Genomic DNA, 27,027 nt, shown 5'->3' on the forward strand with positions numbered 1-27,027 from the left:
GGTCGGTAACTACACGTCCTTATTTTTCCCCAAACAACTCTCATCCTACAGAGAGATTAAGTCGCATGTAGCCCTCTGAGTTCCTGATGGCATTTGGAAGATTCTAGAAAGATGTGTTCTAATGAGTAGTCCTTAATATCATTTCTTTATACATTTGTCCCGAGTCTTTGGGAGGGCCCATGGGACCTGGGGTGCAGCCACACAGCGCCTTCTTCTCCCCTGACACTGCGGCCACCAGCCACCGGCTGGGAGGCGCGCTGCGGCCAGCCAGCATCATGCTGCTCCCTCCCTTCACCACACCCCGACATTCTCTCCCAGAGAAAGGCTTTCATCCAGCCTCCCCTCAGCCGGAAGGTAAGAAATACGCTTGAGGACTTCACTGTTTGCTTGTTTGCTCTGAGAACTTTTCAAAATACTGGTTGATTATGAAAAAGAATCCCAAGGTAGAAACCTAAAGTGAGAATTTTTAAGACTCCAGTCACGGTTACTATTTACCTGCTTACATCTCTCAGATTAACTTCTATGTGCTTATTTCACACTATTTAGTGATTATAATTGATTGGAGTTTCGATGAGGAACTTAGTCAACTGGACAACTTTCCTTACGGGAGTATTTCTGTCCCAAGACTGAAAAAGTACACTATTATATGTATAAAGTTTGCAGCTCTGTTTGAAATTCAATTAGTGCCCTGGAATTTTGTACATGTTAAGAGGTAGCCCACAGCTAACGCAGTCTATAAAACCAAGTTACACCTCTGGGTTCTGTGGCTTTTAATGATACAGAACTCCCTCCTTGCCAGAAATGGAGAGAGAGTACCATGGGCATACACACAGAGGCGGGCAGAAGTGGGCTTACCGTTGTGAGTGCACAAAACACGGAGTTAATAAAGCTATTGTAAGAGTCATAGCCTGCATGTCTTTCCCATACAAACAACTGTGAACCTATTTTTGCTCACCCCTGTACAGTAACTTTCTTCAGAATCACAGTGAGTTCCAGCAAGCGACTGGCTCTCGGTTTTCCATACCTGCTATGTGTAGTGAACACACTTTTGAGTTAATCTCTTACAAACAAGCCGCCTGCCCTCTGAAAGGTGATTTAAACATCCCACAACTTTTACTTATGTAAGATCTGTTCTATTGACCCAAATCCAAATATGGACTCAGTTAAAGATTGGGGGTACTGGAATGCGAAGGTTTCCTTGAATCAATTACTAAGCATTCCAAGCTCCGGTTAAAAAAGATTTATGCATTTATTAGGCTATGCCATGAAGCAGCTGGTCTGTGAGATGAATGTGGCTACAAAACGTGTTTTGAGTTCAGTATGTTAATGTCTCTTTTTCGACCTCAGGGAGACAAAACTGGAGTCACCATAACACCTGATTCTTGAACCACTCTCCCCACTTTCATTGTTATTTTACTATATGATAGCATCTGTAAACCTATCACTAAAACAAAAGCTAAGAACCCGAAAAAATGCTCACCTTCCATATGGTAAGCTCAGTTCAGTGTATTTATGCAAATTTCATATTACGTTAGCTTCCCCAGTGTGTGTGATCCTTTACAGAAAGCATAGCATAAGCCTAACAGCAGAAATATGCTTTCAGTTAAAAATACTCATATTGTCAACACTTCTAGAAAGCATTGGGCCTATGAAGCCCAGGGAGGGGAGGAAGGGGAGAAGAGAAGAGTACAATTGCATCTGTGGGCATTTTCATATTACCAACAAACTCGAGCCTCTTTCAATAATAAAATATTTCCCAAATTTAGCTGGAAAATAAATGCCTGGAGGCGATGCGCCCCCTCGATCACTTGGTGCTGCCACTACACACGACAGGTACCATGCGGTCTTCGGACAACTGGTTCTCCGGTAAGCAAGGGGGACCGAAGCACCTGTGAGTTGTGAAGCATTTCATTCTGCACAGATGCACATGGGTACAAGCCAGATACAGTCACGGAAATGGAGCAAAGGAAACAGAAATGTGGCAAAAGACAACAGAAACCCAGCAGAGTGACAAAGCCACAAGCACCATGGCTCACCTGGGGATCTGGCTGTAGAGTAGGCACTGGGGTAGTGGCCACCCCTCTTTACTGTGCACATTCAGTACACACAGGGGAGGAGGAGGAGGAGGAGACAGGAAGGAGAGCGGTTATTCAGCAGGTCTAAACGTGCACACAAACAGAAGGGTGAAATGACCCGGCCTGGGGACAGTGGGTGGGTGCTGACCGGGAAGCAGCGGGAAGGAGAACGGCCCCCAAATGCAGTGTCTTACAAAAAGTGTGATGCTTGAGACCGTTTTATGGATTCCACTTTCACGTGTGCTAGATTTCCCACATGTAAAATCCGGGTTTTTCACAATCTTTTCCTTAATGGGAAATAATATCTACAAAGTTGTTCATAGTTCAACTAGAAACAAAGCTGGTAGGAGCGGCATATCAAGATGTTTATGGATGTTTTTATATTTTTTAAATGTCAAAATGGTCAAATCATGACAAATTCACAGGACCTGAGAGAAACTGAATTGTAGTTAAGTTTGACTCTTAAATAAGTGAAGTATTTCTTTTCAAGAATAATTGTTGCTACTATTAAATTGCTTGATGAAGGAAAAGCCTGTGGAAATCTATTGAGTAAATAACATTATGTTAGGTGTGTGTGTAAGTTTTAAACAAATAAGAGAATATTCACAACCACATTGTACAAAAATTAAAATGCAGTACAGTGGTCAATATGTGAGGCATTTCCATGTTAAATATCAGAAGAATTAAGATAATCAGATCGTTCTCAAAAAAGTGTCCGAACAAAATGAGTTAGTTTCTTAGAAGACTTATAATGTTGAGAAACAGACTTCAATTTTTGGTTTAAAAAAATCACGTCATCTGCACACTGTTCTGCAACCTGGCTGCACACACGAGCCATGGAAAGCCTGCAAATTCACAGTAATTAAAGGAAACAAAAGGAGGATGGTGTGTTCCTCCTGTGACCATCATTCCTTTTCCATGAACTACCTGAGGCTGGCGATTTGCTGCGTCGAGAGAACCCAGGGCTTTTGGATCCAGAATACTTAGCTGGGGAGCGAGAATAAGACGACTTCAGGACACGGCATTCTAGAAAGGAAGGAGAGTGCATTAAGTAGATCTGGGTTTCACACTAGCACAAGGAAGGAAGGAAGAGCACATGCAGAATTAGCCGACTGCCCAGAACCATTACCTCGTCATTCTTCTGTCACCATCCCTAGAGCACACCTGAGGCTACACAACTGGGACCTCACCTCACTGTTCCAGATGGATGCGGACACCCCAGTGTCCTAACTGGATGTACACGCATATCCTAAACACGTGCAACCTTTTCAAGACGGTAGCACTGATAGGCAAAGGCGACACTTTTGTTATTCTTCCCAAATCTTTATCACATGTGGGAGGGTATGCAGGGCTCTAATTTATGAACCCCTTACTATCTTACTGTCTGGCTTTCCAAATTGCCGAGCACAAAAACCTAGGAAACTAAACGGTACCTTTGGTCTTCCCATAAATAGCCAAACAGCATTTAGAGTATCAGAACTAATTACAGCTAAGATAAGCAATTCTAATCTGAATAATGAAGAACATGGCTTTTGTAAAGTCTTTGCAGATTTTGGATGAATTGCGGATTTGACTTTGTCAACTAGGGGACCTTGCTGAGGCTGGGAACCTCAGTGTTTCCCCTGTGAAAATGGAATAAGAATAAAATCTGCTTCATAGGCTTGTTCTAAGGCTTAATTTACATTAAAATACTTCAATTTATGGAGGAAGATTAAAATGTGGATTGTTTTAGTGTATGCCCCCAGGGTAAATAAATTAACATGTGAAGTACACTAATGAGGAAAATACACAGCAAGGAAGCACAGTTAGCATTTGAAAGACTCTAATCAGAACCCCACACAGAGGGGGCCGGGCATTATGGGGGTTACTGAGTATTCCACTGTTGAAAGCCTTGGTGTGTGGGTTAGTTAGAAACATCTCAAAGGCACTGCCACTGCTCTGGAAGAGTGGAACAGCTAAACCTATGCAGCGAGTACTTGAACTTCAGACCTGCAGCCCCAGGTGAAGGATCTGAGACAGCTGACACTAGGTGAACTGAGTTTAATGGCTCTTTAATGCAAGATGTCTCCAGGAACCTAAAAGGACTGAGTGAGAGTCAGGACTTTGTCAAGATTACGAGTTAAATGACTAACTTAAAATGTTGCCTCCTACGTGTACCTGTGGCAGAATTAAGTCGGAGACCTGCTTTCACTGTAAGATTTTATGAATAATAGTAACATTAACAACAGCCATAGCACATACTTGTAACTACGTACACTTCTGCTTAATGTATATTAACTTGTTTAATCTTCACAGAATCTTAGGAAAAGGCCACTATTATTAGCCCCCGTTTGCAGATGGTTAAGGAGTTAGCGATTGAGAGGGAAGCAAGCAGCAGCTCTCGCCTGTCTCTGACAAGTCCTTCCACAGCCAACAACAGAAAACTGCCCATGACCCGACTAGCTTAGGCAGGGTCACAACATACATGTAAACTGAGTACACAGTCAGTGCTCAATAAATGTTTTGTCACTCCTGTGATCCAAATTAACGTTATAATGTAGAACATATCACCAAATTTCAGTGTCTCAACTTTCAAAATGACCAAGATTGACATCAAAGAAATACTATGAAATGGACTTACAGTGAAACCAAGAAATATGTAAAGTACAGGTGATACATAAATGCATGTTTCAGTCAACCTTAACCATTCATGAGAATCAGGGATAATAACATCACGCAGATAGTACACAAGACACCACCTGCAACTCTTTAAAGGACTTTCCAGTGATGTTACCAGTTTAAAGCAGAACCAGTCCAACAGACTGCGGGACAGTGCAGACACACCCAGAGAAACTTGGCAGCAGTGAAAACCAAAGAGAGTAGGTCAATGAACCCCGAGTGCAACGTAGATAAATTACTCCAAGGCTGCTGATTTCGCGTCATGGGAAAGAATTACACAGGGAAGTTGGTGCCATAGAATGGACCCTCTTGAATTTTTAAAAGTCAATGGGTCATGGTATTTACAAGTATTCAGCAATATGTTTCTCTAATTCTGGACTGTCAGAATCACGACAACTGGAAGGGGTCTACCTTCAGTCTGATTTTGAAAAAACTAACTTTCTTCATTCAGGAAATTAAAGAGTAAGATTGGATTTCTAATATCCCTCTTCTCTGTGAGATGTTGTATCTGTATGAATTTTATCCCATTAAAGAAGAAATTGACTTTATCGGTGAAAATAATCACTATTACTGTAATAGGTTTAAATTCACTCAAGACAACAGAGTAGAGCAATATTCCCAGAAACAATAACATTTGAAATTACCAGGGTTATTGCTAAATAGTTGAAAACTCCATATATTGGCACGATGAAGGGAAAAAGATTATTCTACCCATTAGTGAAAATTGCCTTATTTTTCTGCATATATAACCAATGCATGTTATTGCATTTTTAAAGTTGCAAACAAAGTAATAAGGTAAAAAAAGAATGGAGATAATCACTATCAACGATTTTGTTGTTACCCTTTCGTGTATCTCTTAGGGACATGGAAAATGTACAACTGTAGTTGTCCATTCAATTAAGGTGGCACGGCCAGCCTGCACTCTGAAAGAGGGCAGGACATGCATTGCTGAAGCAAAACAATGCAGTAAAAAAGGGAACAAAATCGATAAAAAGTGAGTACTACTTAACTACTGAACCAGGGTTGTTTTTTTTTTTTTTTACTTCCATTTTATCCTCTAGTCCCATTAATTCAGAAAGACTATAGTCAATGCCATTGATTTTCAAAGATGACACCCCAGCCTTCGTTTCCGGGTTACAAAGATGGCCTTACCGCTGTGGTCCAGGACAAAGTCGTCTTGGGCGTAACGGAATTTTTCAGGTCCACATGCAATAAAAACATCATCATCACCAAAAAAGTCTTGCAGGCAAGTAACCTTAAAAAAAAATCACATCCAAGAAATAAATTAGAAACATTAAAAATGAAATTAAAAGTAATATTAAGTACATTTTTAAGCCTCACCTATAACATGGAGCTGGAATGAAAAGTTGTTTAATATCACATTTCTGAGCATTTTACTCTTCACAGAGCACTTCCACAGAGTGCTCGCTGACCTCACGACAACAGAAGGGGGTGCGCAAGGCCGGCACTGACCTTCCTGGTGTGCCTGAAGTCAAGGGCATACCCAACAAGGGAAAGTGATGTTTTCCAGGTTTCTGGTTAATGGGCAGCAATGCTGGATGGATGGTCTCTGCTGTCAGTTTGGTGCCAAACTCTCTGTTCACTGTGGTTCCTCCTATAAATGCCTACCTGTTCACTTAAGGGAAGCACCTGGGGCTTCTCTCTGGCATGTCCGATTGCCGGCATCACTACTTTTGCGCCTTGGGGTCGTTATTAAGTAAAACGTGGGTGACCCAAACACAGCACCATGATACCTGGAGAGTAAAGGGCTTTGCCACCTCCAGTCCTCACCTCTCCCCTAGCCTCAGGCATCGCTGGTCTCACAGGTGTGAAAGTAAGTGGAGGTCCCATTGCCCTACTCAGTCTCTCAAAGGCACCAGGGTCACCGCACAGCACCGAGGGGCTTCCTTCACTGACGAGAAGACGCTCCTTCACAGGGCACCCAGGATGGACCCACCTCGCCCCCCAGTGCTGTCCCGGCCATGTCTTTGGCGTACGTCCGCCTCGGCCCCATCAAGACGACCCTGGGTCCCCTACCTGGACCGTGCCGGTGGTTCTTTTTTGTTAAACAACTTTATTGATATAATGCATGCACCATACAATACACTCATTTAAAGTTTACAATGTGATGATTTTGCGTATATTTACAGTTCTGGAACCATCACCACAATTTATTTTAGAGCATTCTCACCACCTAAAAAGCAATCCCATGTCCATTAGCAGTCACTTCCCATGCCTCTCTCTCTTCTTCCCCGGGTGCCCACAAAATACTTTCTGTCCATGGATTTCCCTGCCCTGCACATGTTGCATTAATCAAGCCATACAATAGACAGCATTTTGCAACCGGCTTCTCTCACTTAGCATGTTTACAAGTTCACCTATGTTGTCGCACATATCAGTACTTCATTCCTTTCTATGGATGAATAAATAAATAGTCGGTTAAAGGGACACATACATTTTGTTTATCCAGTCCTCAGTTTACGAACATTTGGGACTACCTATTTCATTTTTCCTAGCAGTGGCTCCAAACAGCTGATACTTTTAAAAGTGAGACATCTAATAAAATGCCCAAGGTCTAATATAAGCTCAGCTAACTCTCTGGCCAAGGGAAGCCAGGCTGATTTACTACTATACACACATTCTGGCTCTAATCAAGTACCAACTGCATGTGGGGCCTGAACAGAAGACAGGAAGTACACAGTCTCGCAGTGGAGACAGACAAGAACATTAATAATTACAGTTCAAAATGTTACACTAGGAGAATGCTGCACTAGAACCCCTGTTATGGGAAAAAGGACAAAGAAGAACTTAATGAAAATAGTATCCCATAAAAGAAGATACTCAATACATATAGAATATTTCTTATATTTGGACACTTAAATACTTCTATCTTAAAAAAAATACTTCTTGTTCTTTAACTCTGGTGGTCTGTTTGTTCCTTTTTATCATAAAATTTTAAAGAAATTTAACTTTGAGTTATGGGCCATGTCACTAAATCTGACTCAGAAAAAAATATCAGTACCATGAATAATGTCTCAAAGCCATTCTTAGCAAGGGTAAAGAAAAGGGTATCAGCTTAGTAGACCTACTCTTTGCTTCTAATTCCTTCTTCCACGCAAGAAGCTCCTCAGGGATAATGGATGTTATGTGGCTTATAGAAGACAGCTACACAAATGAGGGGGAAGTGATATTTCTGCTAAAGTGCAATATTAAAGCAACCGGCAGGATCTAATGGGGAAACATCCAACTGAGAAATAATGTATCTCTGCGAGCATCTCTAAGCTCTCCAGATGAATGTGGGCCACTAACAACAGTAATTTTTCTGTCCCTCAGTAGACAGATTAATTGGGTCAGGGGGAAAAGGTGGCAGCCATAATTTCAGTGCTCACTGGCAATAGATTGCCACACTCACTTTTCTTTTTCCTTTCCCTGTTCAGTCTCTGTTAAAGGATACAGAAACAGATACAAAGGCTTGAGGTCTAATAAAAACACTATGCACATACTAGGAGCATAATAAACCCTTTCCTAAAAAGGGGGGTAGAGGACACAGAAGGGTCCTCCTCCCTAGACACTACATTCTGAACCAGGGGGGTCTCCACTTCCTGACCCACTGGTGCTCTTTGGAAATCTTGTATTTCTTTCCCTTTCCAGAGTTATAAAGGAGTTGATGATAAAGCAGGTTGGATTTCTCTAAGAGCTCTTCTTCCTACATAATTGTGAAGCCAATTTTAGTTTCTAAGAAAAGCTTACATATTTATGTTTTAGGAGACTTCTTTTGGAAAAGTGGAGTGTATACTTTTGAGAAAGGGGGGGAAAAAAGAAACACTATTTCAAGTGGGTAAATAGCAATGTCTGTTGGGATTTATTTCTGTTCAAGTTCAGCATCAAATGTCCTCAACGGAATCTTCAACAATATCTCCACACCCTCCAAACCCAGGTGTTCCTGCAAAACTCTGTAATTTGTCCAGCGTAGACACCATCATTGAGGTAACTGCCAGGTTCTGCGCCCAGACGCTGACCGCACTGAGCTGCATATACAGGTGATCCCTGTCTAGCTCACCACTATAACTCGAAGCAGAGTGCATGACACCTAGCACACAGGGTTTGTTCAATGCATTTTTGTGGAATTAAAAAAAATGCTTTGAGTCCACTTCCTCTAGGTAGCCCTCTCCAGAGGCTACCTCCACACACTTTCTGTGAATTCCTATGAACCCATTGCCATGCAAGGCAGTCCTTGCTCTAGGGTTCATACTGCTGGTTTTCTATGCCAGGATAATCTATGAACTCCTTCAACAAGCTAGTCAAATCCTATGGCTCCTTTAGAAGTTATTCAGCAAATACTTGATCAAATTCTGGCTCAAGATACCTTAAAAATACTTCCTAAAAATTCATCTTAAATCGTGTAAGCCCTTTGGGGAATTAAACTTCTTTCATCATTATTTCAGGGTGATTTGAGAAAAAAATTACCTGTGAAATCTACTACTAGAACATTTCATAGAGAGGATTCAAAGCAACGCAATTTGCTATTCAAGCTTCCATTTGGTGCTATTCAGAGACTCAAGGTTGCATTAAACAACAGGCTCCTGAGATACTTTCCAACTGTGTTTTGTGGAAAACTTCTAAGACCTGATCAAAATGCAAAAGAAACATTACTGGACCTCAGTGAGAGACTAGTTCAAACTGGCATCAGCTTATCTAAATACAGTCAGGGTCAAAATCTTAGCACTCTTGAAACGTCTATCTCACAGAACAAAGGCCACATTTTATAGAAAAAAAAATAATGTTGTGATAGATATCAAGAATGCAAAGCACACCTTGGAATTTTTTTATGGATTTCCTTTCATTTTAACTGTGTCTGTGTGAGCGAGAACTAGAGACTGACTGAAAACAAAAGTCCACACATCCTACTGAAATTAAATGCTTTCACTACTCATCTTTAAAGAGTGGTCTCTACCGAAGAATAGTTAAACAAATAAAAAAATCTTTTTCCTATTTTCTAGCTCACTTCTAAAGAGGATTTGAATGAGCTCAGAAAGGGAGTCCTGTTAATTGGCTTATATTTGAAACTAAAAGTATTGTATCGGCTTTTGACGGACCTGCATTGATATCCTTATGGTTTCTTCCTAAGAAATGGTCACATTATAAGTCATAAACTGTCAAAACGGAACTGCTCTTAATTCTGAAGCCCCCCAAAGGCTTTTCTCCCGTATATAATTTTTCTATCATGTAAGTAGAAGTACAGTGTTTTAAGATGTAAAGAAAATCCAGATGACAATTTTAACGGACAATCAAGGATAGGGCTAATAGCTGCTGAGCCATTATCTATCTGTTGCTAGCAGGGGACACTTTAAAAAAAACAGACTGCCCTTGTACATACTTGAACGCTAGAAACTCAGCAGACTGACTTCACCATAACTGACATTACCCCAGACACCTACCACTCACTACCTCCTTCTTTTTTTAACCAGTTCCATCTCTAGAATGTAAGATCTGCTTAAACAGGGAAACCATATCTGAAATAAAGAAAAGGTTAAGTCATTTGGTTCTTCCAAACTGCTAGAAACAACAACCCAAAAAACAAATTCACAGACCAGTAAGCAGGGGCTGAATTCCTCTCCCCATTTCTTTGCCCTGTCCCCAGAATACAATTAGCATAAATAGCCTGCTTTGTTCCCAGTAAATGTTGGCGGGCCTACAGTAAGGGTAGGATCCCTTTCTGCAGCAAAAAGCAAGCTGCTTAGAATAGCAATGTTTTTCAGCTTCCTGTAAAACCATTCAGCCAGGCACTTGCCAACCATCTGGTTGCCATGGAAACAGAACTGAAGCTAAAAGATGACAGTACTTACAGTAAAAGGCTTCTTAATTGCATCTACAGACCACTCCCTACATTTGGTTTGCTTCTATCAAAAAATACTGTATCTAGCCTTCGTTCACCCACTGTAGCCTCCTCACAATGACTATTCAGTAATCAGACCGATCAGAATTGTGAGAGCAAAGATCTGGTTTCAGGAAATAACCTCTATCAACAGAATGAAAGATCTTGAAAAAGCCATGGATATTCAGCCACCAAATACGTTCTGGGAGCAGACATAACGGTCACTCTTTCTACAAAGGAAGTGATTTCTACGTTGACCTGCTGACTGCCCCCACGGAGAGCCCTGGGCTGCATTCCAAAGTTCCAAATCCACTCTAGGGCTTCCCATCAAGGGAGGGAGGCTGGGGCAAGATTGTGGAAATCAGGGGAAGCAGCCAGGAAACCTATTAAGCCAACCACCATGAGAGTCCCTCTAATTCTTAAGAGTCCAGAACTAACGTTGGCAAATGTGAGCCAATGCTCCCTGGGACTTGGTCATCTTCGAGTAACGAGAAGAAAATCCTAAGGGTTATGAAGAAGGCTCCTGACAACCGAAGTAAACAGCAACAATTTTCTAACCCACGCTTTTCTTTTTCCAACAGGAAGGGAAAGGAAGCCAGCATGGAATGCCTAACTGTGCACTGTACGCCATGAGTCTTGTCTACACAGCTTTCACTCAGCCCTCCAAACAACCCTGTGCAGCTGGCCACATGGTTCCCATTTTACACCGAAAGAAACAAAGGCTCGAAGAGGTTGAGGAACCAGCCAGCGAGGGGCAGCTGAGACCTGCACTCGGCCTGTCTGACTCGGACCTCGGTCTTCATACTTGACTACACACAGTCTCCCAAAGGAAGAAAACAGGGTGATTCACAATCTACAAAAAACAACGTAAGACACAGCTTATTGAGGTGACTCAGAGAAGTTTCTATACTTGTCTAAAACCCAAATAACCAGACCATTTTTCCATATCTTACTTTTATGAAGTAGATGAATGACAAGTATGTAAGCTTATAGCTAGATTTTTTTTTAAGGATCAACTTCTAAGTAATGTCATAAGGTCAGTACAAGTTCAGCCCAGTCTCCCATACTTTAGGGAATACTTAGTATGTTCTGAAACTGATATCTTCAAACAAATTGGCTAACTCTTCTAAAAACAAATGAAAAGCACAAGTTAGAATCCCATGGTTTTAGAACACGACTCCATTTGCTGTCAAACTAGAAATTTTAAGAGTATAAATATGTATTAATATTATAACCTGTAAGAATTTTAACATACAGGCAAAACCTCCAACATCTTCCAGAAATATAGTCTCTGCAGACACAAACCCATCACCAGATTGATGCACGCTCTAGCCACCAGTTTAGCATACGGTGCGTGCATCCGAGGAGCTGAGAGCCTTCCCTGGAACAGAGACTGAGAAGCATTAGTGACGGTGGCAAGAAGAAACCACCAGTTAATTCTGCACATGTTCTGGAACACACCAACCACTCAGCACTATCATCACAGACATGCTACTATGATCTAATACAGTAGGAGGAGCATTTAGGTTTATAGGAAAATCATCCCTATATTTAAAAAAAAATCACGCCCTCTTTTCATATTTCTTTCATCTTAGTAAAGTTTTTTCCCTCTTCCCTTGCCATCATGCTCTGAACTTTCACCTCTTCTATCAAAAAAAAAATCACCCCAATTACCCTTTAAGCGGCCCCTCTGCCGACTTCTACTTTTCTGCACCTGACATTTGGTGGGCTGAAGGAGAGAGATTTTAGCCTAGAGAGTTAAATGTAACACAAGAGTAAACTGGGTGAGGGCTGGAGACTTTGGAAGGACAGGAAATAAACTGTAGTGCCCAAATTTCACTAATGACAGTTCCCTCTGTGTTTCCTAGTTTTCAGTCAAGTAGGCTAGATTTGAGTCCAAAAATAAATGGGAGTTAGTTCTGTGCTGCAGAAAACAGATGATTTTGATTTCTCCAGCCGCATCTATTTTCATGTGACAAGAAATAAAAACTTTCATTTTCAAACCAATATAAATCCTACACACAAAGCAAGGAGAGAAATTCTTCCTGGGTGGTGTTCTTTGCAGATGAAGGTCTCACCTCTGTAGACAAAGAGATCCTCTGAGTAACCTGCGTGCCTGAGGCTGGCCAAGAGCGGAGAGCATGCCATCCATTCGAAGTATTCATGGCAAACGTTTGAAAATGTTTGAAACTGAGATTGGCTGAGGCAAAGACCACAGTTAGAGTTTTCTGGTGAAAAGGCACCTGTTCCTGAAACAGCCCAAACTTGCTGCCCTAACCTATGCCTAACTGGTTTGCAAGTTGTTAGAATAAGTACTTAGTGTAAAAGAATTCAGAGCAAGATAGCCTACCACTCTAAAAAATGCAAACCATACCCATAGAAGGGCCATGTCTATTGGCTGTGTATCTCTACTTCCATATCTTATGTGGAACTTTAGAAGGAAGGCAGAAAAATCTTTCCTTGGTTGCCTTTTCAGGTAATTTGTATACTCAAGTAATTTAGGACCGAAGAGTACAGCAAATAATGCTCAGCCCCTAGAATTAACTAATATTATTTTATCATGTTTGCCTCAGATCCCTTTAATATATGAAAACCAAACCTTACACATTAGAATCTGTGCTGATCCTGGTCCCCAGCCCCATTCTCCCTCTCACCTGCCTATCTGCCTGCCCGCCCGCCTCCTCCACCAACCCAGGAAAATACTATCAGGTGTCTCCGTGGGTCCTTGCAAGCCACGTCTTTAGACCTTTGTTACTGATGACTATATCCATAGGCAGCCAGAATATTGTTTAGTATGTTATGAAAATTTTATGTAAGTTCTACTACACTAACTATATCATCCTCAAATTTATCTTTTTCACTCAGTCTTGATTTTGAAACCTTACCAGGTCTTCGTTTTTCTTACTAACTGCCACCACCCCCCACTTTTTAAGTTTATTGATCCATTCCTAAAGTTTTTGTTTTTCAAAGATGATCATTTTACCATTTAACATGATTACTTTGATGAATTGCAAAGATAAATTCTACATACCCTCAACACTTCCAAATTCTTTCAGATACATGTGACTTCTGAAATGTTCATTGTAGTTTCTGTAGTGTAACCAGTACAGTGACTAAGTTCCCAGGTGGGGGGAAATGGGTGAGGCAATTCATCCTTTGCTCACAGGCTTCCCTTCCCGATAGCAGACAGGGATGTGCAGCAAATGCTTGACATTTAGGTCTGGAGATCTTAGGCATCACTGTGATTCCCAAGAACTGGGTTGTTTTTTTTTTTTTGACCTAAAACATGTATAAACTCTGGAAGAAATTTTAAATTACTAAAAGTTATTCATGATAGAGCTATATATAATCTTTCAGGAAAAAAGTCTGCAAGGTGACTTAAAATCACTAATTCATAGAAATAGTCCCTTTCTACAGACAAGGCAAAGGAAGATAAAACAAAACCGTATACCAGATTTATTCTATACTATAACACAAGTCAGGTTTTAAAGGCGCAGGAAGCTTCTGTTTCACAGGGAATGCATAAAAGCAATCCCTCCCTGAAGAATCCCACAAGCCGGGAAACTCTGATGAACTGTATGCATGCAGGATTTCTTATCTTTTTCTAGCATCCAGAGACATGATATTCTTTCAAAGAAACATCTATTTTTTTTTTCTTTTTGCAAATCTCCAGGGGTGTCAATTAGACTGGGACTGGGACCAGCGAGTAAGGGAAGTTGTCTGTAAGCATTTATCATCAAGTTATATGTCTTGCTCGGGGAGCCAGCTGTCTTAAATAACCATCCCCTCCCTGGGGCCACAAGTCTGGGCAAGAATGCTACTCATGTCAGAAACTCATGTCATGAGATTAGATTTGAATGGAAAAGCAAAGGGAACGTGGTCTCTCTTCTCCAGCTGGGATTGATTATTCCCTTCCCAACAAGGAGGCTGTTATTTAGCCTGAAAAGAGGAGCCTCTTTCCTCCTTGGCTATTTGCCAATCCGTCGTGGCACCTGAATGACCTAGAAAATACCCAGCCTCGCCATGGCTTTAAGGCCTCTGAGCCTCTCTCTGGGAAGAGGTTTTGGTACATTTTTTCTCCATCAGTATGAACAGAAGCTGCCCTTGGATTCCTGCAGTGTGGTAAGGTACCTTGAGAACCTAGACAGGTGGATACGGCCAGATGGAATATCAAGATGGGGGCTGAGGTAGGCCAGTGTGAGCCTGTAGCAGCCAAGGAGGATGGGGAAAGCATTCAGCACCCGGGGACTGTGCCTCTCCCCCTTCTGTGCTCAGCAGCACGCCCGAGTGTGGACACTCAGGGAATATTTATTGAATGAATGAGCGGACGAGTAGTGGCACACAGGCAGAGGCCTCCGGGTTCAGCTGCTCACGGCATTCGACTCCTAGCGGGGTGCGGGAGGCGCTTCTACTGCCAGCAGACGCATGGAGATGGCTACAGAGAGCCAGAGGGCTCGGGCAGAAAACAAATGTAAGGAGAGGAGGAAGGCATGACTGTAATCCCAAAAGGGATTACAGCAGTTGTGATATATTCTACCTGTGGTGCAACAAATTATGTGAATGCGCCTAATTCACAATGATATGAATTCATTAGCGATTTTTTAAAGACCAGCTCTGAAACCTTCACAAATGTGAGGCTTGGGCTGAATGGCCCATGAACTCCACACCGCTGGCTGGTGACCAGCCCTGGCAGGGGACCAAGGACGAACTTCAGTCTGGTGGAGGACAGACAGCCCTGCCTTTGGTCCCCATGTCTCACGTGTGCTGCCTCAGTCTGGCTGCCCGGAGCCCCCACCCCCCACCCCAGGAACCCCATCTCTTTCCCCTCCAGCTACAGAAGGACGGGCTCACAGACCAAGAAATGAGTTCCACCTGTCACATCCCATTTCCGGATGACAGTCACTGCTTCTGTTCAGCAAGTGGCGGTGTGTTCGGTTCTCGTCCCTAACATTACTAGGAACATCAACTCGGGTAACTCTCTTTGGCTGGAGTCCTCCTGGGCCACGTCATCTCACCAACATAGCAACTGGATGAACAAAGCCTGTGATGTATTTAAGTGCCATTTTCACTTAATAAAAAAAAATTATTTCGTGGCTTATTCAGAAACATGGTGTTCTGAAATAAGTATGCTGTTTAAAAAATTCAAGTCCTCCTTCTAAGATGAAGCAGTTGCCATAAAACAAATAAGAACCAGGGAGGGTGGGGAGATGGACGAAAAAGGTGCCAGTTTTAAAGCTGGCCACAGGATGTAAAGTACAGCATAAGGAACACAGTCGAAATGTCACAATGAATGCGTGTGGTGCCAGACGGGCACCGGGCCTAACAGGGGGTCACTTCACACAGTATATAAATGTCTAATCACTATGCTGTCCACCTGAAAGTAATATAATAGGGCATGTCAACTATAATTTTCACATAAATTTTTAGAAGTGGCTCACAGTGGCATGAATTTCCAAAGGCAGTCCCAGCTTCTGAGAAACACAGCTAGCTGGTCTGGGTGTGGCCGGCAGGCACAGGTTGAAAGAAGTGGACAGGACCATGTTATAAAAAGAGAGGCAGTATCTCCTCATTCTTCGTGGATTAGGGAGACCCCCTTGGGAATGTTAACGCCAATGAGCAACTGCTGTGTGAAGAGGTCGACGGGGGGAAGAGACCCCAACACTCGCAGGCCAGGCCAGACAGGAGACCGGTGGCTGCTCAGAGGGGGAGGTGCTATCACAACAAAAGGGCTGCTAGGAAGGACGTCCTGAAACTGGCTGTGTGGGCGGACACACGCATCCGGGCCTCTGAGGGCGTCCCTGGTGTCCGGGCGCGGAGGGAAGCACTTTTATCTGTGCGGCGGTGACCCCGAGTCCCAGGGCTCATTTCCTGGGCATCGCTGGAGCGCAGAGTTTGAGGACTTACTGCTTTCAAGTCCTGTTTTGTTACACCCACCCCTCTTCTGCCCTCAGTACAGTGGGATTAATAATGCTGCAAGATTCATAACCCTTTCCACTTCAGCAGAGTTCAGCAATCCTTCCCCCTTAAATCACCAACAGCGTGGTGGGATAAATAATTTGAATACACTCTCATCACTGCCAGGAGTTGCACGGGTAACACCCCCGTCGTCCTTTCCTTTTGTTTGAATTGGCGTGGCTGCTTTTCCTCTCCCGACCTCATCCAGGGCAGCGCTCCCACGGACACTCACGCCATTTCCCTCAGTGCCAGGGTCTGATTGCAGCTGACAGTTTCCCAGGTCAAGGTTTTTCATGCTGCCAGAGAGGACAATGCCAGTCTTGCTGCACTGCTACAGAAATAGGTCAAGCTCAATTTTTCTCTTTCAGTTCTGCTGCCAAAAGTGTCGGCTTTTCCTTCTAGGGGGAAAAAACAACCCACATCCTTGGGCACACTTCTCTCCCTCACGGGCGTGGGGGGAAGCTGCTGGGGCTTCCTCATACAGTGCTCAGGAAGAGCCCGTCTTTTTGCTTTTTGTGTTATTATGCTTCCCAGACATTGAGATACCCCACTCGACCACAACAAAAGAGGAACCGAAGACAGGGCATCACACACCACAAAGATTCTTAATGTCCCAAAGTCCATGGTCATCCTGTTGAGTTGCTTGGATTTTCCATCCTGCACTACCTGGAGGATGAAGGGCAGGAGAGGGGAAGCCGCCAGGTCTGTTTCACCTGGTGGCTTGGATTCACCTGCTGACTCACCTTCCCCTCCCTCCCTCCCTCACACCTGCACAGGCTTACACTCTTCACTCCTGGCAAAAGCTGTGGAAACGCTTCATAGCAAAGAAGGAACAGAAGAACAGGACATTCTTAAATCCTCAAAAAGTCAGTATAATTCAGGACTATCGCTGGATTACTGAATGTAACGAGAAGGGACCTAGTATTTATGCGATGTTGAATTCCACGCTCACCCCATTTTACAGATATGGAAACAGAAATTTAGAGGAGATGAGTGAATTCTCTAAGGCACCGGTGCAGTGGCAGGGTTAGGAAGGAGCAGGTCCCCTGACTCCTAGGGGCACCTTCTACTTAGCTCCTGTAACAGAAAAAGCAGAGAGGCATACCATAAAAAGACGGAAAAATCAGACGCCTTGAATCCAGCAAAGTTTGCTTGTACTGCCAGGCAAAGACAAGAAAATGTAAAGCATCTTTAAAAAAAATAGCCCTCGCTAAATTGAGGAGAACTGGATTCTAATGCCTGAAGTGTCTTTGGTAACCTCAAGAAAGTTATTGACCATTCTGGTCTCAGCTCTGTCACTTAAAACTAGGGGTCTGGGGTACAGGATCTGTAGATTCCTTCCGGTCACACATGTGTATGTTTGCGCGCATATGTTTGCTGAGATCAGCTTTGTGGTCCTGGCAGCACATTAGACATAATGGGGGCTTTAAAAAAAACATGAAGAAGAGAAAGTCCTTTTATCAAAGAACATTTACATTTCTTTCCTATTATCTGCTAAGTCAAGCCAGACCTTCAATATGGAACAACAAACAACTCAGACAAACTCTGTTACTGAACACTAACCATGCACAAAGCAAGACGTTTGGTATTGGAGAAGTGACAAATAAGGGACAAGCTCTTTAGGCAAGAGATAAGATACATGCACGTGAGAAGGGAAAGCATTTAACATTACTGAGCCATATTCAGGATGTGTCATGAGATGGGCTCATTTGCCAATTAATCTTCTGTTCGGCGGTCCGAGAGTGGCCTGGAGGGCTCTGAGAAAGTTTCCTCCGGGGAAGAGGGGGCATGGGCAGGACCAGACTAGCCAAAGTGAGAAGTTCAATTCCAACTATAAAAGAACCAGGGGCAAGAATGGGACAGGACAAGGGAGGCTGTGGTGACACTATTTGACATTATTTCCAAGCAGAGATTTTACGCTATAGCCAATGTTTGATTTTCTAGAACATTCCACGATCATTTTTATTTCTGTATTTTGTTCTTGTTTTACCTCCCTCTGTATCCTTCCATCCCCGAGTCTAATCCTCAAACTTTTTGTCCCTCTCAAATTGCATCTACTGATATTCTTCAGAAGATTCAATCCAGTGAGTATTGCTATCCTTGGTAACACTGACTTTCTACATCAAACATACTGAATTTTTGTTAGGTTAACTAGAATTAATTTTGACCAATTTTCTAATGATCTCTATTCTATATGATACAAGGGCCTTAAGAGGTTCAGACAATACAGGCTTTTGAATCACAGACTTAGAAGTTGCCACTGTTAAATATATAATGATGCTACTTTTAGGAGCCCAAATAAATCAGAAGTATATGCTAAGAACATTGTGAATCTGACCACTATAGGTAGGAGGGTGTAGTTACTAAAATGGAGAAGGTATTTTGGTTATTGATACTTCAGTTTACGCAGTAATCACACTTACACAAGAAAGCTCTCTTTAGATATCCCCATTATCAAAAGTACTCGATTGGACATGGGTTAATTCTAAATGTATCGTACGTCAAGGTCTGGCTGTGCAAGTTTTCAGAAAGGAAGTGTCAGAGGCCAAGGTTTGGTCTTGGTTCTGCTTCTAAAGAGGATAAAAATGTGACCAGGTAACTTAACCTCTTAATATTTCAGTTCCAATTTCCTTCTGGGAAAAATAAAGATATCAGAGCAAGTAATCTGTAAAGAACCTTTACACTGTAGTATGCTATTTTTCATTTCCCAAGATCAGAGGGAACACTGTCATCTTCCATAAACCATGCAACTCCTTCTGTCTATATATTTTCCACCCTTTTCCCTTTCTCATTGTTTCTAGTCTAACTTTGAAAAATTCTGGTTTCTTGTAAACTGGACTGAAGTCAACCTTCCTTGCAATTGTAGTAATCAGGATTTCCTCTCTTCCTCACTCCAAATATCAGCAGGACATTTCTTTAATTTCCTTTTCTTTGAACGTTACCTGCATTTATGGTGGTCAGATAAAAACACAGGACACCTAGTTAAATCTAAATTTCATATAAGCAACAAATCATTTTTTCGGTATAAGTATATGCTATATAATTTTCCCCCTGAACCTGACAGTTCTACCTGCATTGGTCACTGGATATCATTCTTTGGTTCAGTCCTGTGCAGAGATTTTTAGAAATTATTTTTTATGTTGGAAATATCTTAGTAAGGTTCCACTTAATGTCAGGTGAGAGGTTTCTCCAGAGTTATCAGTCTTAGGTGTGGCTCATCACTCCCTCTGTCTAGAGCAGTCAGGGCAGGGGCCTGGGTAGGGCACGCAGGAGCCAGAAGTCTGCCTTGAGTCAAAAGCTAAAAACAAAGATAAGAAAAGACTGACCAGCACAAACACAGTGACTTGGAGAGGTGGACCCTCCTGCTTCCTCTGTGTAGACCATGCTCTTCCTGAGCCCCAGGAAGCTCATCATAGCTATTAAGCATTACATTCTCCAGCTCAAACCAGATCATCTATCTTTGACCTTCAAAAGCAACATCACCTTGGGAAAGCTGAGATAGCTCTGCTTGATAATCAGTTCAATAGTCAGAATAAGCTAAAATCTGGAGTTGATCAGTTAGAAATGTGGATTAGCCATTTCTAGAGCACTGACTGATTACATGACGAACACATGCTGTGCTAAGTGTCATTGCCAACTCGTTACAGAGTTATTAGCCTATGAGTATTAATGGAAGCCATGACAGTCTGAGGAGTGCAATAGCTACCACACATACCGAACGATTGATCTTGGTTCCTGTCCTTGTTGACTAATAACCTAATAGTAGCACTACACGGAAATACAGCCCCCTCTCCTTTTTGGGGGAGGTGACAAGAAACCAAAAGATATAATGCCTTTCCAGCTTTTCCACTCAAGTGTTAGATTTGTCTCAGATTAACTTCTGTTACTTCTTCACTAAGGTTTGTTGTGTCATCTGGCTGACATATAACTAGCAGATGGGTGCAAGGGTAGAAGGCAGATACAAACTATTTTCTTCCACAATTTTATAGGAAACCTTCCACGAATATTAAATGCATAAGAGTCTCTTTCACAGTGACCTGTGTAGCCACAGAGCATCTGCCCTTCTTAAACCAAGGATGTAACTTGCAAAGGCCCCAAAAGCTCCCTGTCTGCAGGCTTCTGAGATGTTTCTCCCTCTCTCCTCCCCTCCACTCTCCTCCAGTTGAAATAGATCATTTTTGATGTTTTTTTTTCCTGGAAACAAGAAATGCACATTGTAAATAGTCTTAACTAACTGATAGCCCTCTGATGAGTGCAATTTATCTCCTGAATATGAAAGAGAATTCCCTCAACCCCACCCCAGTAATGTGCCTCCCAAGAGAATAATGCACCCAGATAGGCTCACTGAGCTACTCTTTAATCAGGGCTATTGTACACGATCCTAGTCATTATTGGGCACTGTCCCGCCCACCATTTATCCCCCTGACAAGGAAGATCTCTGAAAAGGAGACCAGGCTCCCTGCCATCCAGGGGGATCAGAAAAAAAGTCAGAAAAGCTGCTTTTTGCGGGTTGTCTCCTCATCAGCAAAGGACCAGCTATCAGCCCAGGGAGAGCTCACCTCTTCACGACAGTACACAGGCTGAGTGAGCTGAGGGGACATGTGATCACGACCTGGGGCCTCTAATTGCAAACTCAGACAAAATAGGTATTAATTAGCATATGCATCTGAGGCTGTCATTTGTCACACACACAAAACAGGAAAATGTTTCCTCCCCATACAAGTCAGAACTTGCTGTCTTCAGAGGTGAAACACCAGGGAAGATACACTCTTTGTTTCACAAGCCACCAAGAAGGCTAGCAACAAGCGGAACACTGGTGAGATTTTAAAGCAAATATTGTGTTGGTATGAGCATCTAAACCTCTGCAAGGGTTAGAATCCAGACTAGACATTGGGTGAGCCAATGAAAATGAGTGCGGATAATGCTGTAAGTGTACCCGAAGGGTTCAGGGTGGCCCTCTGTTGGTTCTATACAGGGGACTCACAAGTATGACATCCTAAGGTTCAAGGTTCTCCTTTATATTTTTACAGGTCAGTTCATGTCCCCTCTCCTCCCAGCAACAGTCACTAATCCATCCACAGACTGTCTGCCATGTGTTCAAGCTAATACAGTGCACAGCTGCTTAGGGCAACAACTGTGGCTTACGTGCTGCATGTTTACAAGCCGTAGTTAGCAACTGGAGCCAACTCCCCAATCTAACCAACTTCATGTGGGAAGACAGATTAAAAAAAAATAAACTTCAACCCTGGGCAATCCAATCAGCAGCAATTGTATATAAAATTACCGCCTAATTTCAGCAAACATCCTTGGTATTTCTATCAGCTGCTAGGCCCACAGAACTGAAACAGTGCTAAAGCACCTAAAGGCAAGAAAAGATCAGAAGAAACCACAGAATCAACACTCACAGATCAGTGACCACTCTCATTTAATAAAGACAAAACCCCATAGCCCAGAGTTGTTCAAAGTTATGTGTTTAAAGACAGAACTTCCTTCGCAGGAGGTACATTCCACCATCAGAGACACAGCGAGTGTTCATGCCTTCAGGGAATCTTCCCTGAGGTTATGAATGAACTTGTGTCAGGATGACTGAACCTCTTTCTTGTTTATCAAATTGGAGATGGCCCTGGTTGGGGTGGCTCAGTGGGTTGAGTGCTGGCCTATAAACCCTAAGGTTGCTGGTTAGATTCCCAGGCAGGGCACATGCCTGGGTTGCAGGCTGGGTCCCCAGTTGAAGGTGTGTGAGAGGAAGCCAATGGATATTTCTCTTTCACATCTATGTTTCTCTCCTTTCTCCTCTAACAATAAATAAATAAATCTTTTTTAAAAAATCAGATTACTCAAGTAAACCGTAACAACTGTTTTCATAAATCAGTGATAAAAATCTTTGAAGGACAACAGTAGGGTCTTCCAGACCAGCAGGGTAACTTCTGTTTCTGTACTATACTGAAACTCACAATAAATCAGAACTACCCAAAGAAACATTTTACGGTTAATCTACACTTGCTATAACAAGATTTCAAGTACTTTTAAACAGTATAGACCTTTTTCATTCATCTTTCAGTGAATAGCTGTGGCTCCGTAGAGCATCTGGACTTGCTTCAGTGTGCTCAGGAGTCACAGGCTTCTAATTTGGAGGAGGGGTAGGAGGTGGGGAAGGCGTGAGCACTAAAAAGAGTGTTCCTTAGAGCAGCGGTTTCCACCCCAGCCGCAGGATTGTAAAAGGCTCATGGATGGCATGGGCCCTTGCCCACGGCCATCTGATCTCCCCGGGGCAGGGGGCAGGCACTGGACTCCATCAGGGGCATTCACGATCGCCCCACTGGTGATCCTTACTTGCAGCTCTGGTTCAGATCCACTGTCTAGGGAGTAGCCATTCTGCTCTCATTTCCAAGGCAACACGAAAGGGCACCTTTACACCGCTGGCATAAAAGCTATGGCTGTCAGGAACAACACGGACATGACAGAGGGCTGGAAAGGTGGCTTAATGGTCTGGTACTGTCCGTAAATATGGAAATTTGGGAAAATTTTAAAATAACTAACTATCCAAGATCAATGAGAACTTTGGTGATCCTACATCTTAACCACAGTCATTCATTTTCTCATTATGATGGCCAAATGGGAATGCAAGTAAGGAGGGTATTTTAGAGACAGAAAAATCTGGTACAAGTTAAGTCAGTGTGCACCCCGAACATACTACCATCTTCTTGAGCTTGCCTACACAATATTTTTGTTACATAGAAAGTACTTAATAACAACTAATTTTTACTGAGTTCTTACTGGGTACTACTGTCAAAGAAAACACTTCCTGAAAGTTTTTTATTTAATCCTAGGAACCACCTTGAAAGGTGGGCACAGTAATTATCCTCATTGCACAGGTAAGAGAGGGACTCAGAGATGAAGTTATACGACCAAGTCAGTCACACAGCACAGAAGTACAGGATGAGCTAAGACCTTGGGCTCTGACTAGCATAGGATCTAGGTGCTATTAAATGAAAAGGGAGTGGATGATTCAAATGTCTGGTTTCAAAAGATAGGACTCTATTTGATGAGGTGACTGACCTACAGAATAATTAAGCAACTGATATTTTGCCAGTTTGGGAAGAAAGAGGTGTCATGCAGCCACAGTTCACTGTCAGTACGACCACCCATTAGACAGTTCTACTGTCACAATAAATATCGACTGAATGATGGGAGCAGGAAACAGAGTGTGGGAATGAAAAGACGATTATTTTTCCGAATTTGGGTCTGAGTTATTACTCTCAGCGTTAGGTTACAACTACTTCCAGGCTAAAGTTACATCAATACCCTTGGAGTCAAAACTATCTACAGCAAGGAAATCCTTAAAATAATAACCTCGGGGAGAAAAAGCTCAGCAAATGTGACTACAACTATCTGTACATTTGATTTGATATCCACTAAAATACCTTGAAATATCTAGGTAGTTCTCAGGTTAACTAAAATTAATATTCTAATCTTTCAGAATATGGAATTGAAGTTTTGGAACGAAGGCCATACAAATATCTATGAAGGTAAGACCATTTCATTGACTTAGGCTGGCCCTAAGTCCCCACCCTTAAAAAAGGCAGAGTATGGAGTTAGTCCTCAGTCCCTAATAATTCTACTTTTCATACGCTACAAGTGAATGAAAATCAACAAACAGAAGGTGGTGACATGAAGAAAAGTCACAGCAAGAGAAATGCTCGCGACTGCTGAGGCTTGACCCAACCTGCAAAGAGTCACAAACCCTAAGTCCCGGCAGACGCAGGACACACCCTTGAGGTGGCAACCTACGAAGGAAACGAAGAGTCAGGCACACTATCTTACAACCTTTTTAATTTAAGCTTCCTGGATAATTCAGCTTGAAAACAATTTCACAAATCATTCTCTCTCATCTCCCATCTTCCCAGCCTTTTGTAATTTGCCCGTGGAATAAAACACTTACAAATGGAAGCGTCTCTCTGTGGATTCTGGGAGCATCTGTGCCTACTTTTAAATGTATGTGATCTGGTTTCCTTCCTTTCCTCACAAACTGTTAATATATTAGAAAACCAAACTGATTCCAGAGATCTTTTGTAAGGTACTGTACTGAATTATGGGGCGTTACATTGTCTTTTATCAGTTTCGCATCTCATAAATTATCTGATATAATCTAAAGAAGGAGAAAAGATCTTAGACCTCTGGGAACTAAAAAATTTGTATTTTGTTTCTGTGCAATGCACATCCTAGATATATTACCCTCCGAACACACAAACACAGACTGATATCTAGCTCTTGAGGGAAGACCTATCAAGTGGCTCGCTCGGCTTCAGATTCACCAGGATCCATTAATTTTTCTAATTTATGGAGGTTAGCTGGAACTGCAAATAGAAAGCACATTTATTACTGTTTTACAAGACCCTTATGAGTTAAAAGATAGCCTACATCTAGGTATTTATTTCGATACTGATTTACATCACAAAAGGGAAGCTTCCCCATTGGCCCTTAAACGGAGTTCTCTACATCCTCATGACTGATTTTTTTAGTTCCCATTCACAATCTGTATGATTTAAAGTTGCTACAAAGCAATCAGATGTTTGACCTGAAGATCACTTCCCTCCTTTTTCTCGTTTCCCTTTTTGCAAATGGTTTTCACTAGATCAGTGAGCTTTCGTACGTTTGTTTTTTTTAAACTTAAAGCAGAGGAGATGACTGAAAAAAAAGAAAGAAAGAAAAAACAACACTGAACTTGCAATCAGAAGTCTTGCCACCAAACAGCTGTTATTTCATTCAAGTCACAGCCTCTCTGGATCTTAATTATCTTACTAACACAATGCACACAGAGGACTTCTAAGGGTACTCCTACCAATGCTTCCCTCCCTTTCCCCCCTCAGAACTGAGTCCACTGGTAAACCTTCCGGGTGGATGGGATGATCAGCCTCGGCAGCACCTGGCCCAGCTGCAGGTCTGGAGTCTTCGAGCACACAGGGATCATCCATCTCAACTCTACCCCAGTCCACTGAGATGGAAAACAAGTTGCTCAGCTCTTTAACACCGCCATTTCCTCAGCCTTACAATACCTCCTACAGCAGCTGGAACAAGCCATTGAACATCCTTCGGTTTTCCTTTTCTTTTTTTAAACAATTTCTCACTTTTAAATGAGCTATCATGAGAATAGTTGATGAAGAGGAATTAGATGATTATTCTTTTTTTTTAAGATTTTATTTATTTTTTAGAGAGGGAAGGGAGGGGGGAGGGAGGGAGAGAGAGAGAAAGAGAGAGAGACATCAATGTGCGGTTGCTGGGGGCCCTGGCCTGCAACCCAGGCATGTGCCCTGACTGGGAATCAAACCTGTGATGCTTTGGTTCGCAGCCCGTGCTCAATCCACTGAGCTACGCCAGCCAGGGCTCGGTTTTCTGTTTTTAAACACCCAGAGACATCAAGAATCCTCAAGTATCCAGATGCAGTTCTCTGTCATTCTCGGGGCCTCCTGGTCAACACAGTGCTAGAATATGCAATTAAATCATCTTAAAAGGTGCAAAATAATAAACCTGGTTATCCAGGGGAAAAATACAACTCTGAAAGCACTCCCCACAGTGAAAGTCATGAGGAAGGGTCTGCAAGTAAGTGAGGAAAGAAAAAGGAAATCACACACGTTCCCGTTTATATGCTGTACCATTGTGAGTTTTACATGCTTCTCTCTCCCCTAAGCCCCACGCCCAGGGATTTCTGCTCTTTTTAGTGAGGAAAAGAAGAAACATACTACTTCTTGTCTACCTCCTCCCCACATCCCAATTTCTATTTGATCAAACTTTGTTTTGCCACCAGGATTACTCTTCCAAAACACTTTCACTGTCACTCTCCAATTCACCTTCATGCAAAAGAACAAGGTTCCCTTTCGTCAATGAATATTTTAATTCAGTATATTATTGCACACTGTGAAAGCTCTGCTCAGGGGAGCTATGGTGGGTCAGAGATTTTGCACATTGGAAAGCTCACAGTCTCATCTGCTCACAACAGCCCCTCCCCCTCAAACACCAGGGCACACATACTGGGAATGCGCACATCCCATTGGCTCATGCCTTCCAGGTGAGGTGACTATCTGGCTCCACATCAGGGACAGATGAGTAGTAGGTCCCTAAGGGTGGCTCATGGGGGAGTGAAGCCCCCTTAAGGGACATCCAGAAGACAGACCTGAGTGTGCTGTGTATGTGCAAGGACATCTCAGCTGTGGGCTTTACAGAGGAGGGCCTCTCCTCCATGGCCCCACGGATCCCCAAAGCAGCCAGGTGCCTCCCCACCAGCCACTGCCAGGTTCACATCTAGGGTGTGGTGTCCCTCTGGAGGGCACAGTCTAAGCATGTCACATGACCTCCTTCCTGCGTACTTTGTTGATTCTTCATCGATCAAAGAACAAAATTCAAATCCCCTAGCAGAACATCCTTCAGAACCTGGCTACACAGTTCACTGTTTCTTCTCCCATCTGA

At 42.7% G+C, this 27,027-nt stretch overlaps 1 protein-coding gene across 6 annotated transcripts in view; it reads right to left on the minus strand.

Moving 5' to 3' along the window:
* The window catches only part of DCLK2 (doublecortin like kinase 2), a 127,222-nt gene that overhangs the window by 47,597 nt on the left and 52,598 nt on the right, over positions 1–27,027 (minus strand). For 4 of the 6 annotated variants that reach the window (XR_006784838.1, XM_045831751.1, XM_045831750.1 and 1 more), the window contains exons 3-5: positions 5,886–5,988; positions 3,003–3,101; positions 2,037–2,087 (exon numbers count right to left, since the gene is read on the minus strand). Coding sequence is in view for 5 of the 6 variants with exons in the window: in XM_045831751.1 (XP_045687707.1) it covers positions 2,037–2,087; positions 3,003–3,101; positions 5,886–5,988 (253 nt within the window). In the remaining variant the exon portion in view is untranslated. The remainder of the gene's footprint in view (positions 1–2,036; positions 2,088–3,002; positions 3,102–5,885; positions 5,989–27,027) is intronic. The other 2 variants (XM_045831754.1, XM_045831752.1) reach the window with 1 other exon arrangement.

Source organism: Phyllostomus hastatus, unplaced genomic scaffold, assembly GCF_019186645.2.
Source record: "Phyllostomus hastatus isolate PE091 unplaced genomic scaffold, TTU_PhHast_1.1 phas_contig_159, whole genome shotgun sequence".
NCBI classification, from domain to species: domain Eukaryota; kingdom Metazoa; phylum Chordata; class Mammalia; order Chiroptera; family Phyllostomidae; genus Phyllostomus; species Phyllostomus hastatus.